We start from the raw sequence: 13,589 nt of genomic DNA, 5'->3' as shown, positions 1-13,589 counted from the left end.
GACCCTACCTGCCCTCAGACTGTCTCGCCGGAGTGGTGCATGCTCTAGTTTTGGGCTACTGCAATGCGCTCTATGTGGGGCTACCTTTGAAGGTGATGCGGAAACTACAACTAATCCAGAATGAAGCGGCTAGACTGGTGACTGGGGGAGGCTGCCGAAACCACATAACATCAGTCTTGAATATATATTGGCTCTCAGTACGTTTCTGAGCAGAATTCAAAGTGTCGATGTTGACTTGAAAGCCCTAAAGGGCCCAGTATACCTGAAGGAGCGTCTCCACCCCCATCATTTTGCCCAGACACTGAGATCCAGTGCCAAGGGCCTTCTAGCAGTTCCCTCCCTGCGAGAAGCCAAGTTACAGGGAACCAGGCAGAGGGCCTTCTCGGTAGTGGCACCCACCCTGTAGAAGGCCCTCCCACCAGATATCAAAGAGAACAACTACCACCAGACTTTTAGAAGACATCTGAAGGAAGCCCTGTTTAGGGAAGCTTTTCATGTTTGATGCATTACTGTATTTAAATATTTTGTTGGAAGCTGCCCAGAGTGGCTGGGGAAGCCCAGCCAGATAGGCGGGGTATAATAATAATAATAATAATAATAATAATAATAATAATAATAATAATAATTTTTATTTATACCCCGCCCTCCCCAGCCAAGGCCGGGCTCAGGGCGGCTTACAAGCACTAATAAAAACAAGTTGAATGATTACAACTTAAAAACAAAATTAAAATACAACATTAAAATATTGAAACATTAAAATATTAAAACATTAAAATGTAGCCTCATCGCAGGAGGAGAAGGAAAAGAAAAAAAAAGAGAGGGAGGGAGGGAATCAAATTGGCTCCAAGCCAAAGGCCAGGCGGAACAACTCTGTCTTATAGGCCCTGCGGAAAGAAATCAGATCCTGCAAAACCCTGGTCTCATGAGGCAGAGCGTTCCACCAGGCCGGAGCCAGAGTTGAAAAGGCCCTGGCTCTGGTTGAAGTTAATCTTCATTTTTCCAGGTTTATTTATTTATGGAGCTTGAGGCGCCCAGGGGTGAATGAAGTGTGGGGCAGAGGGGATGGGCCACCCCAGTTGCCACTCTTTGCCGGTTGATAAGATGGCCCCTGCCTTCCCAGGTGGTAGATCGGCTAAATGCGCGCACAGTCCATATGGGCACAGCTCGTGCGGTGTCCGTGTGGGCTGCCGCTCTCGTGCACCATCCATACAGGCTTCCATACAGGCTGCCTCTTGCACAGCGACTGTATGGGCTGGTGCGCATGCTCACTCCGTATGGGATGCCACACATGCGCAGTCTGTACGGGATGCCACTGGTGCAGCAACCTGCACAGTCGTCCTGCAAGTGAAAGCCCGTACGGACTCCGTACAAGTGGCAGCCTATACAGCTGCCACATGCAAGCAGCAGCCCTTACGGAGTGCGCATGTGCAGCATCCTGTACAGACTGTGCATGTGCAGCATCCCATATGGTTGCTGCTCATTATTATTATATTAGTGGAACTGACCTGGCTTTGCCCAAGCGTGGTTATAAAATTATAAGCTGGAAAGCCCCTCTATAACAAACTAGCCATCAGGACAGATGATGAGGTTATTATTGCTGAAGAGCAAGCAGGATTTAGGCAGGGCAGATCCACCCTAGATCATTGCTTTGTCCTAGCACATCTCAGAGACAAGTATGCTAAGAAACCACATGGTGTGCTCTACGCAGCCTTCATCAATTCATAAGCTGTATCATGCCCCTAAATTGGCCACAAAACCCATCTTAATTCGATTATATGCAGATGATGTGGTTCTTCTATCCCAAACAAAAGTAGGCCTAAAAAGACCTATGAGAACATTTTCAGGATACTGCCAGAGAGAATAGCTGACCGTGAATTACAAGAAAACCAAAGCCATGGTTTTCTCCAGAAACTATAGATGGTGCATGGACAACCAGCTAACTGAACAGGTCAAAGCTTTCCAATATCTTGGCCTTATTTCCCAGTCTACAGGGTCACGGGGAGCACACCAGAAATTTGCAAAAGAAAAAGCGTCCGAAAGCACCAAAATTCTGACATGCTTCTTCATGTTCCAAGCTAAACCCCTAGCACAGTTATTGCATGGGGCTCAGATTTGGACAGGCACTTCCCTTGGATCTACAGAAGCTGTCCAATCAAAGTTCTTAAGGCAAATTTTCTCTGTACCACCCTGTGTCCAAACACCTCATTGCAGCTAGAGGCTAATCTTCCCTCGGTAGAATTATGGATCTGGCGTAGGACACTTAACTATTGGCTTTGCCTAAACTCAAATCCCCCTGGTCTAATATCCCTAGTGCTGTAAGATTGTCACAAGAGCCCCTGGACTAAAATTGTCTATCAAAAACTTCACTCTTGTGGGTTATCACCACCACAATTACTCACTTTGGGTTTTAGTAAAGCAAACAGTCTAACTTGTCAGCGCCTAAATGATACTGAGCGTCAAAACAACTTGGCCACAATAAGGAAATTTTGCCCATAGTATGACTATTTTCCACCTTCGACTCTCTGGCACCCTATCTGCATAACCTAGCAATTCTAAAATATAGACGCGCTTTTACTCTCGCAATTTTGAATGTCTTGCCCTTGGCTCTACTGGAGGGACGATTCCAACAGATTCCACACGAAAAACGCTTATTTGGAGATGGCAGTACTGTGGAGATGGCATCCCTGTGGAGATGGCAGTACTGTGGAGATGGCATTCCTGTGGAGATGGCAGTACCGAATCGGTGGCGCATGCCCTTCTGGCTTGCCCTCTTTATAAAGACTTGAGGAATGAGGTTATCAGTCCTCTTTTATTGTCCATTCCAGGTCACCCAGCCACGGCCACATTGCCCTTTCTCTTGGCAGATCAAGATGAGCAGGTGACAGCAAAGGTGGCAAGGCTTTTAGCTGGGGCAATCAGAATAAGATCCACTATTTGACTATTGATTCAAAACCCGAAAATGTATTTTATATAATTGACTTTTTATTTCTATTCTTTGTATATCGTATTGTTGTTTTATTGCTATGGCTGATGCAAACAGAGATTCATTCATTCAATATAAGCTGGGGTTTTCTTGGCATGTGGTGAGCTTTCTAAAACGATCATTTATGATAATGTCAGATCAGTGGCGGCATAACGGGGGGAAATATGAGCGGCTACATCTGTTCTCACAGGGAATGCCTGTCTCCAGATTAACATGTAAGAAACGATTGAAAACCAGGTGACAACAGCTGAGCTGAAGCAGGTTCCACCACACAAGGATTCCTGAGAACAGCACAGGGAAAGAACCCCCCCCCCCCGAAGTCTCAGGCCTTAAAGCAAAGAAGGTCAAGAGCCGTTGGAAAAGCTTTCAGTAGCTGCCTAAGAATTAGAAGTGCCCATCAACTGAATATCAGTACAGAAAAAGTTATGCGGTCAAAGAGGGTAACTGCCTTTCATAGTTTAATGGCTGCCAATTTGTTACTAGGCCAAGTCCAAGGTTTTACTATGGCTATATAAAGCCCATGGTGCTCGGAACCAGTTTTCCTTGAGAAATCACCTTGCCTCATATTTACTTATTTGACTGCTTCAACCTGCAGAACTTGCCCTCTTCTAAGTGCCGCTTAATCTTCATTCATTTGCAAGGAGCCAATGTTTTGGCATGGCGGCGCCTGTGCCTTAGAACTCTCTGCCAATAGACATGAGGCAGACACTCAGACACTTTGGCTGTAACATTTCAGAAACCTGCTGGACACCTTTTTTTTTTATCTCAGGCAGGAAGGTAAACGGTGTTTCCGTGCACTCTGGCTTCCATCACAGTGTCCCGTTGCGTCAGAGTGGTTTAGTCCTGCTGGCCACATGACATGGAAAGCTGCCTGTGGACAAACGCCGGTTCCCTTGGCCTGACAAGCGAGGTGAGCACTGAGCCCCATAGTCGCCTTTGACTGGACTTAAGCGTCCAGAGGTCCTTTATCTTTTACCTTTTTTACCCAGGCATACAAATTAGTTACCTATACTCGTTGTTAAACATTTCATTGATTCTTATCAGTGTTTTGATAATTATTTTATGCATATTTAATTGTTCTGTGAATTACAGCTGGCTGCATCTACTATTTTATGATGTATGAAACTTAGAGAGATTTGTGATCCAGTGGTTTTTAATACTTTATAAATTAATTCACTAGCATTGGCCCAAATTATTAAGATTATAGCAAGTTATAACTCTGATCCGAGGCTGGGAAAAGGGCACTTGGCTGCTCAGCCCTCCAGCTGCTTCCTGCTAGAAGTCAGTAACAGAAATGGGGAAGTTTTTTCTAGTTTCTTATATGACAAATGCACCACCCTGGGCTGACTTTTAAGTGCTCCATTTCCCCATGTACCCTTGATTCCACTTTTGAAAGTTTTACTTTACTTTAGCAAAGTAATTGTGTGGCCTCGAGAATAAGGCTTCTCCTTACCTTAATCATCTGAGAGAGGTCACCTGCATCTGCCAGTTCCAATACAATGTTAAGTTCATTGTCCTCAATAAATGAATCCAAATACTTGATTATGTTGGGGTGGTTCAATTGCTGCAAATAGACAGAGTAGAAGGACAATCACTATATGATGAATGTACAGAACACCAGTGTGTAATAATGGCTCACAGGTGTGAATGAAGCAGGGAAGGCAAGAGTCTGATGGTGGACTTCTCAGTGTCACCAACCCCCTCAAAGTTAGGGGGAAATCCATGAGGGATTTTTAAACCATCTTATCAGAAAGTCAATTTATGCTGCATGAGAAAAATACAAGAACCTATGAGAGAACAAAACCCCATGGTGGCTATCACCGTTAGAAGTGTTGTCAGGAAAAATAACTAATATGGAAAAGGTATGGGCAACATATAGAGAATTGTTAATTGAGGAGGAAGAAAATCAATTGAATGTAAAAAAAAGAAGAAGATATAAGACACTTGTTAACTGATTGGCTCCGATATAATCAATTAAGTTACATTTTAGGCTGGATAAAGGAGCTGGTTTTGGTAAAGAATTTTCAAGATTGCAGAGAGAACTGTTGGAAAATAATGAAAAATTTCTGTCAAGAATGTATAAATTGGGGCTGGAGTAGAAAACAAAAGATGAGGAAGTAAAATCTGTAATGATTCATTGAGCAAAAGATGTGGGACATAACATACAAATTACCTCAGTAGAGAATGGTACAACTTTATTGAATACATTAAAGAACACTGTAAGAGTTTAAAAACATTAGCAGGACTCACATAATGCTTGTATTTTAAATTAACAAAGGATAAAAATGGAGTATAACAAAGTTAGATAAAGTAATAAAGTAAAGTACAAGGCAGTTAAAAGGGGAAGAATTCTGGAAGCCGGGGGAGGGGTGGAAGTCCTGGGGTTCAGTGAACCCCCATAAAGGTATTGACGAATAGGGTTTTGTGAAAATAAGTGTATAGGTCTGTGTGTATATGTACGCATGTGTTTAAAAAAGTATGTTTTCTTTCTCAAAATATGAAAAAATAATTAAACAACAACAACAACAACAACAACAACAACAATTGCACCTTGATACGGTTTTTGTTTCTGTATGTTGTCTTGAGTGTCCTTCACTACAAAAAGCTAGTACCGTATTTTTCGCTCTAGACCACAAGACGCACAACAACAACAACAACAACAACAACAACAACAACAACAACAATTGCACCTTGATACGGTTTTTGTTTCTGTATGTTGTCTTGAGTGTCCTTCACTACAAAAAGCTAGTACCGTATTTTTCGCTCTAGACCACAAGACGCACCTAGTTTTTGGAGGAGGAAAACAAGGGGGGGAAATATTCTGAATCCCAGAAGCCAGAACAGCAAGAAGGATTGCTGCGCAGTGAAAACAGCAATCCCTCTTGCTGTTCTGGCTTCTGGGATAGCTGCGCAGCCTGCATTCGCTCTATAAGACGCACACACATTTCCCCTTACTTTTTAGGAGGGAAAAAGTGAGTCTTATAGAGCAAAAAATACGGTAATCATTATTTAAAAAAATAAGTGTAGCATCACACTCATACTAAAAATGAGGAACAATCATCTCCAGAATATGATCAATTTGGAATAAAATGAACACCAAAAACATTTCGCACCTACATCTTGTAGGCTTAATGTGGACATGACAAACAAGGAGGTTTTGTGGGTGCATGAGGACCTCACAATGCTTATTTCATGTGCCCCAGTCAAACAGCAACCACAGAGGAATTGGAGAGTCAGTTGCATAAACAATTGGAAATGATTATTTGATTGGGATATTATTTGCCTTTTCTAAAACAGATAAATAAATCTGTTAATATTTATATACTGTTGACTGATATTACATTAACGTTGCTGTTAATATTTTTTAATGGAAATTGGTTCTAGCTTTGAAATTCTATTTGTTGTTATTTTTGCTGTTAACTTTTATGAACCTGCTTGTTATAAAGCAGCATCACAATGTTAAATCAAACCAAAAAGGCAAGTTCTGACCTTTTGGATACTGCCCAGAAAATGAAGGACTAAAATAAATCCTCACTGAGCAGCTATGAAACTACAATTTTACCAAGAACACTTTAAGTGCCGTCTTATGCACCCAAGTGCCTTCCTTTCCAGTCACAATTCTGGCCAGCTCCTTATTATGCCTCCCGCTATTGTGTGCTTCATTAAATGCAGCTTTCCCATCCAGGCATTCAGGACCAAACTCTGCCTCCAGAGCTCCCCACTCAGACTCATGTTCTTTCCAAGTACCACATTTATCTGGAATTCCTGCACCCACAAGAAACAATGCCAGCGAGTGCATTTGTATACTAATAGGGTTGTTTGAAATTTCTGCCTTTTGACATGGGGGAAAAAACCTGCAGAACCTTCACTCCAGCTTCATCCTCTAATGCACATAAACACTCTGGCTCAGACGACTGCTATCCTCTCATTTTGTAAATGCTGCTGAAAAGTTTGATGGAAGCAAATGCCTGATGTATATGCAGAGCAACGCTGTCAGTGACAGGCATGCAAAAATGCAAGTGGCCACTAACGGGACAGAGTGATGCTGGCAGGCCAGCTGATGTTTAGAGCCACATTACTAGCTGCTTTTACTCTCCTGGCTGTTTAGGAAGTGCTCCACATTCACCCACCCCACCCCCACAGCCACGACTTTTTATAGGACTAATTCCCAATGACTAAGGTTTCCTTGATTAACATAGTAAGCATAGAAATTTAATGCAAAACTTAAAACTGGTTCTTTTTTCACGGAATCGTAGAATATTGTAAAGTTGGAAGGGAGGGACCACAAGGGTCATCTAGTCCAACCCCCCGCAATGCAGGAATACTTTGCCCAGGGTGAGGCTTGAACCCACAACCCTGAGGTTAAGAATCTCATGCTCTACCGACTGTGCTATCTAAATTTCTTCTCCCCTGTCTCCAAATAAGAAACAATATGTTGTAACACAATAATTAACACAGCCCTTGCTTCTTCTGTTCTGTAAATGACAATCTTGTTCTAAGTACAATGCATAGAAAATGTAAATACAGGTTTGGTGCGTGAAGAGGTGGAATCGAGGGACACAGAATGAAGAGCCTTGCAGGGATAACATTCCCAGAAGGAGAGGTGGCTACAAGGCAAGCTTACAGACCAAAACAGATTAATGTACACCTCTCTGAACCACCCACACACCCAAATACCCCAGACATGAACCACAGGCTTACTACTTCACTGAGATGAGGTCTTCACCTTTTCTCACTAATATGTTTAGATTACAGTATATCAGAATGGCTCTATCTATTGTAATGACTGAACACTTAAAAATGGTATATTTCCTTTTAAACAACTGAAAAATAAGTTTCTTCATTTGTGACAAAAGCTGCAACTTTATATATTACCATAAGTAACATTCATAAAGGGATGCAGGTGGCGCTGTGGGTAAAACCTCAGCGCCTAGGACTTGCCAATCGTCAGGTCGGCAGTTCGAATCCCTGCGGCGGGGTGCGCTCCTGTTGCTCGGTCCCAGCGCCTGCCAACCTAGCAGTTCGAAAGCACCCCCGGGTGCAAGTAGATAAACAGGGACCGCTTACTAGCGGGAAGGTAAACGGCGTTTCCGTGTGCTGCGCTGGCTTGCCAGATGCAGCTTGTCACTCTGGCCACGTGACCCGGAAGTGTCTTCGGACAGCGCTGGCCCCCGGCCTCTTAAGTCAGATGGGCGCGCAACCCCAGAGTCGGACACAACTGGCCCGTACGGGCAGGGGTACCTTTACCTTTACCTAACATTTATAAATATGATTGCTCTTCTTGTAAGCCTAACTATCTCTATCTGATGGGGCCTGTATTCAAAGAGAGAGGCATTTCCTGAAACAACAGCAAATAAAGCAAACCAAATAATACCCAACTTGTTTAACTGTACAGATGAAAAACTGAAGTTTCAAAGCACACTTCAGAGCTGTGTGTGTGTGTGTGTGTGTGTGTGTGTGTGTGTGTGTTTTCTGTGTCTCAGGGCAGAGTCTAGTTGGGAGTTAATGGTATAACTTTACTCGTTTCCATAGAGCAACCCTGCAATACATCCCAAAGACTGCAGAACATAAGCTAACTTGTTTTCTCTTGGATAAACTGTACAAGTATGAAATTTTTGCATAAGTATACATTATCCCTACCTCTGCTTTTGTACAGCATAGCAAAACAGCCTTCAGTGTGTATATATTTGTAAGAGCAATTGTCCAGGGAGCCATCAATTAACAAGAAATGAGTTGCAGATATTTATTTGACATGTTATTAGCTGTGCAGGACCGATCAAAGCGCATTCCAATTGCTGATGCTGACAGACAGACTGAAGCAGTCCCCTTGCCTCTAAACAAATCCTTGAACAACTCTGCCCTCATAGACTCTGTGGGAAAAATCTGGCACCTGAACCAAATTATCAAAAAACGCTGACCTGCATCATGTCATTAAAAACTGCATCTCAAGTTGACATTTAGATCTTTGCTGTGGTATGTTCATCTCTTCAGAGCTGAATTATATACATCTTGGGCAAAATCTGTCAGATTTGGTTGGAACTTTCAGTCAAAAACTTGGATACATTTGAAAGGAATGCCCGGTAGGCAACAACTACTAATAGATCCCTCATGCCTTTGCAACGCAATATTATTTATCAAACTGACTTTCTACCATGCTTTGAGCAGCATGCATGCAAGTGTTTGACCAGCAGTGACTGCTGTCTGTAATTTTTCACAATGCTTTCCAACAAAGTGTATTACGCAGTAAAACGAGTTTGTGGACAGCTGCAAATCCACCAGTGTCCTGCAAGGCAAGTCCTTGTCAGGGATTCTAGAGAAGAAAAATGATCAAATTTGGTGCCAGGAGTCTTGGGTATTGAAGAAAAGGATGCTGCAGATCAAGTGGGTGTCTTGCTAGCACAGCAACTTCCATCCACCAGAAATGCCTTCCTCAGGCCAAGCTGACCTCTCAATTCCAAGCTCAAGAAATGATGAGCCAGGATTGGAGAGCAATGACAAGTCATCCCATTGGTCCTACACAACAGGAACTAGCTGCCTGTGCCATACAGCTCCACAGCACACTGTTTCTACAGATGCCAGTGCTCAGAGATTGCCGGCCTCCTTCTCACAACCTGAATCCCTCTGACTCCCATGTGCCTCCAACTATGCCGGGTCTATTCCATTCCATTCACTACTGGTCCTGAATGGGGTAACTGTGCCCCTGGAGGACCAGGTGCGCAGCCTAGGAGTCATTCTGGACTCACAGCTGTCCATGGAGGTGCAAGTCAATTTTGTGTCCAGGGCAGCTGTCTACCAGCTCCATCTGATACACAGGCTGACCCTACCTGCCTGCCCACTGTCTCGCCAAAGTGGTGCATGCTCTGGTTATCTCCCGCTTGGACTACTGCCGCTTGGACTACTGTGCTCTACATGGGGTTACCTTTGAAGGTGACCTGGAAACTACAACTAATCCAAAATGCGGCAGCTAGACTGGTGACTGGGAACGGCTGCCGAGACTACATAACACCAGTCTTGAAAGACCTACATTGGCTCCCAGAATGTTTCCAAGCATAATTCAAAGTGTTGGTGCTGACCTCTAAAGCCCTAAATGGCCTCGGCCCAGTATACCTGAAAGAGCGTCTCCACCCCCATTGTGCAGCCCGGACACTCAGGTCCAGCTCCGAGGGCCTTCTGGCGGTTCCCTCCCTGCGAGAAGCCAAGTTACAGGGAACCAGGAAGAGGGCCTTCTTGGTAGTGGCGCCCACCCTGTGGAACGCCCTCCCACCAGACGTCAAAGAGAAGAACAACTATCAGACTTTTAAAAGACATCTGAAGGCAGCCCTCTTTAGGGAAGCTTTTAATGCTTGATGCACCATTTTATTTTAATATTTTGTTGGAAGCCGCCCAGACTGGCTGGGGAAACCCAGCCAGGTGGGCAGGGTATAAATAATAAATTATTACTATTGCTATTGCTATTGCTATTATTATTACTACTACTACTACTATTACTACTACTGTCATGGCCCAATTTATCTGCATGCTGCTCTGGTAAATTCCACTAGCACTACCTAGATCTTTGTGTAAGCACTCTCTCAATTCAGTTTAGACTCCTTCTTTGCGAAACCTGGCAGCATCCCAGCAACTTAACCCATCACCTGTCCACAAGCTTTCCTAATACCCGAGTGAAAAATAATGGGAAGCTGTAGACATTAAACTGCTTTGGAAATATATGCAGAAAAAGTAGGGTGTAAATTATTTAACTCAAAATAAGACACACATTGCGCTTGTTCTTTTCATAGTTCAAAAATCATCATTCTGCAATGCCTTGAAGTGTCAGGTTCCAGCCTAACTCCCACTCTGTGCAGGGGAACCTTGGCCAAACAAGGACCGTGTTAGGGAATGCAGGTGAAGCCAGAAAAGGAAGGGAAATGCCTTCAGAAAATACACAGGGAACCAGAGAAGAAAGTGCTAATTATTCCAGTGTATCATCTTTCCTCATTTTTGTCTTCACAGCCCAGCTAATATAGCATTCACAACTTAACATCTGGCTCCCTGGTAAGCTTGGCACAGGGAGATCTGCAGTTGCCTCTGGACATCTTATACAGTAGGGATGATAATTGACCATCTCAATTCCCCTGTCATTCTGAGGGTTTTGATTTCACTTCTCCTTGATTCTAACATATGTGGACATAATGTTCTGAATATATCTAGTACCATATGGGAGACTCTTCCCCTCCACCTTCACTCAAGCCTTGTTTTGTATAGAGCGCTACAACACCCAAAGGCATTACTGATTATCTTCACTTTGTTTGGTTTGGCATTCTTTGCTCTTTCCTCACTATACGTTTACCAGCTCACACAGAACAGCTCTGATGTAATCTCATCTTATGGCTAATCTAGCAATGAAGCTGCATGGAGTCCAAATACTGGTTTAGAGCCAGAATAGAGTCTCATGCCTTCTTCCAAGGAAAGAAGAGTATGGAAGAAGCACATCTCCTCAACTCTACACTGACACAGAAAGGGGATCATTTCAGTACAAAAGAAAAAAAATTATGCTCCCTCTATCAAAAGCATACAAATCTTAAAGATAACTATCTATTGCCATTCTGCAACACACACACACACACACACACAATCCAAAAAAGGAGGAGTTAAGTACAATAGTGGGAGATCATAGATTGCTTCAAGGGCCTCTAACCACACACCACTTTTCTCAAGTTACACCAGAAAACAATAATCTTTTCCATTCCCAGATAATCATCAAAGGTCTGGAGAAATTCTTACCTTCAAAAGGTCTATTTCTTTAATGCAATCTTGTCTAGCCTTGGCATCCATCATTTCAAATATCTTCAAAAGGAAAGAGAGTTACATGTTGAAAGTCAAGCAAAAAATATGGATGTTCCCACATGTTTAAGATTCTAGATCATCCCTAAATTATCTTATCTCCTGGGCAACCATGACCTTTCTAAAGCTCCCTAGTTTCTTGGGGTTCTTAAGAATGAAAAAGACCTGCAAACAAAGCAGAAACAGTAGCACCAGCATTTAGCACATAAATACAACTGGATAAAGTATTATTAAGTTTGTTGTTTTCTCATCAATTTGTTGACCTTAATAAACACAAACAAGCAAACAAACCACACAAACCAAAGTAATTACATTATACTGTATACATAAATGTGTATCTTAAGAATACGCTGAAAAGTGCCAAGGAAATGAGTACAAATAATGATCTAAGACTTTTTGGGTTACACAATTAGACTCTCCTTTCCTATTGATAAAATAAATTGCCTTCTTTTGCATATTCCTCTGCACTAATTAAAAGCAAAGAGGCTTAGATATTCATCCTAATAATCAGAGGGCTATTCACTATTTTATATGAGAGTAGCTTGGGTATACTAAAGAGATACCCAAAATAGGCCCATGTAAAATCAAAATCCAGCCTACAGCATATGGTAGAAGGGAGCCAAAAATATTAAAGATTGTAACATTTTATACAACAAAGAAGGTAGGCTTCTGGTTCATGGCCAACTCCACAAATGGATATCTATAAGTAGCTGCTGTCTGATCCATCCACAGGTAAAAACAGTTCCAAGAAGCGAAGAGGTACACGACTTGCCCATTTGTGCCACCAAGAGGCACATTCATCCAATCTTACTTGGGTATTCCGATGCTCACCTGTACTTTCTTTAATGCCACTGGTTTTCTGTCCAGAAGGCAAGTAGCTTTGTAGACTTCACTGAATTGTCCTCGTCCAATTTTCTTCTCTATCTGAAAGTCTGCTAAGGTGCAGCGATAAGGGTATGAAGTCAGATGCCTCTGTTTGAGGAGAAAAAGAGGATAGTGGGTTAAATGAAAACATATATTCCTACTACCATAATGCTATACTAAATCAGAAGGCAACTGAAGCAGAGCTCTTCCACTAGATCAAACCTCTCCCAGCAAAAGTATTTCAGAGCCACCTATATCAGGCTGACCTGTGAAAGGAAGATAGATGCCTATAAAGGTGAGCTATAGTGCTATATGCTTGTAAGAGTGGTTTGTGGCATTATTTCTGGGAGGGACCATAGACAAATGGTAAAGCATTCTGCAAACGGTTTCAGGTCAACTCTATGGTACCACTATGTAAAAGGGATCACTGGAAGGAGACTCTGGAAAGACTTCTGTATGAGACCAGGGAGAGCTGCAAGCTAGAGCATACAGTGCTGGCTTAGATCAAAGATAGCTCCCTCCAGAAGTTGCTGGATTACAACTCCCTAACCATTGGCCATGCTCACTGGGACTGATAGGAGTGGGAGTCCAATATCTGGAGGGAACCACTTTGGCTACCCCAGAGCTAGGTGGATCAACCTACCAACCAAGACAGTTTCAAACGTTGCCTCCACAGAATCTTTCAGTGGCTATTTATTTATTTATTTAGCTGTAAGTCAGGAAATGTTGTTGTTAACCTTGCTTTTCAGTTCCAAAAATGGCTCCTAGAGCAATTTACAAAGGACTTTTTTTAAAAAAGTAAAACAATAAAAACAAGCAAAATGGTAAATAAGAATGAAAACAGCAAAGCAACAACATATGAAAAACATATGAAAAACAGAGATTAAGAACTAGTCAGAAGCTGTAAGAAACAGAGTGA

The 13,589-nt window shown here is 42.6% G+C and overlaps 1 protein-coding gene across 2 annotated transcripts in view; it reads right to left on the bottom strand.

Moving 5' to 3' along the window:
* The window catches only part of NEK6 (NIMA related kinase 6), a 92,353-nt gene that overhangs the window by 32,852 nt on the left and 45,912 nt on the right, over positions 1–13,589 (bottom strand). For both annotated transcript variants that reach the window (XM_081847721.1, XM_081847720.1), the window contains exons 3-5: positions 12,638–12,778; positions 11,747–11,809; positions 4,437–4,547 (exon numbers count right to left, since the gene is read on the bottom strand). In XM_081847721.1, coding sequence (XP_081703847.1) covers positions 4,437–4,547; positions 11,747–11,809; positions 12,638–12,778 — 315 coding nt within the window. The remainder of the gene's footprint in view (positions 1–4,436; positions 4,548–11,746; positions 11,810–12,637; positions 12,779–13,589) is intronic.

Source organism: Podarcis erhardii (genome assembly GCF_964252035.2).
Source record: "Podarcis erhardii genome assembly, chromosome: Z".
Classification (NCBI taxonomy): domain Eukaryota; kingdom Metazoa; phylum Chordata; class Lepidosauria; order Squamata; family Lacertidae; genus Podarcis; species Podarcis erhardii.
Note: the sequence above shows the minus strand (reverse complement) of the source record. Positions and strands in the feature narration are given on the sequence as shown.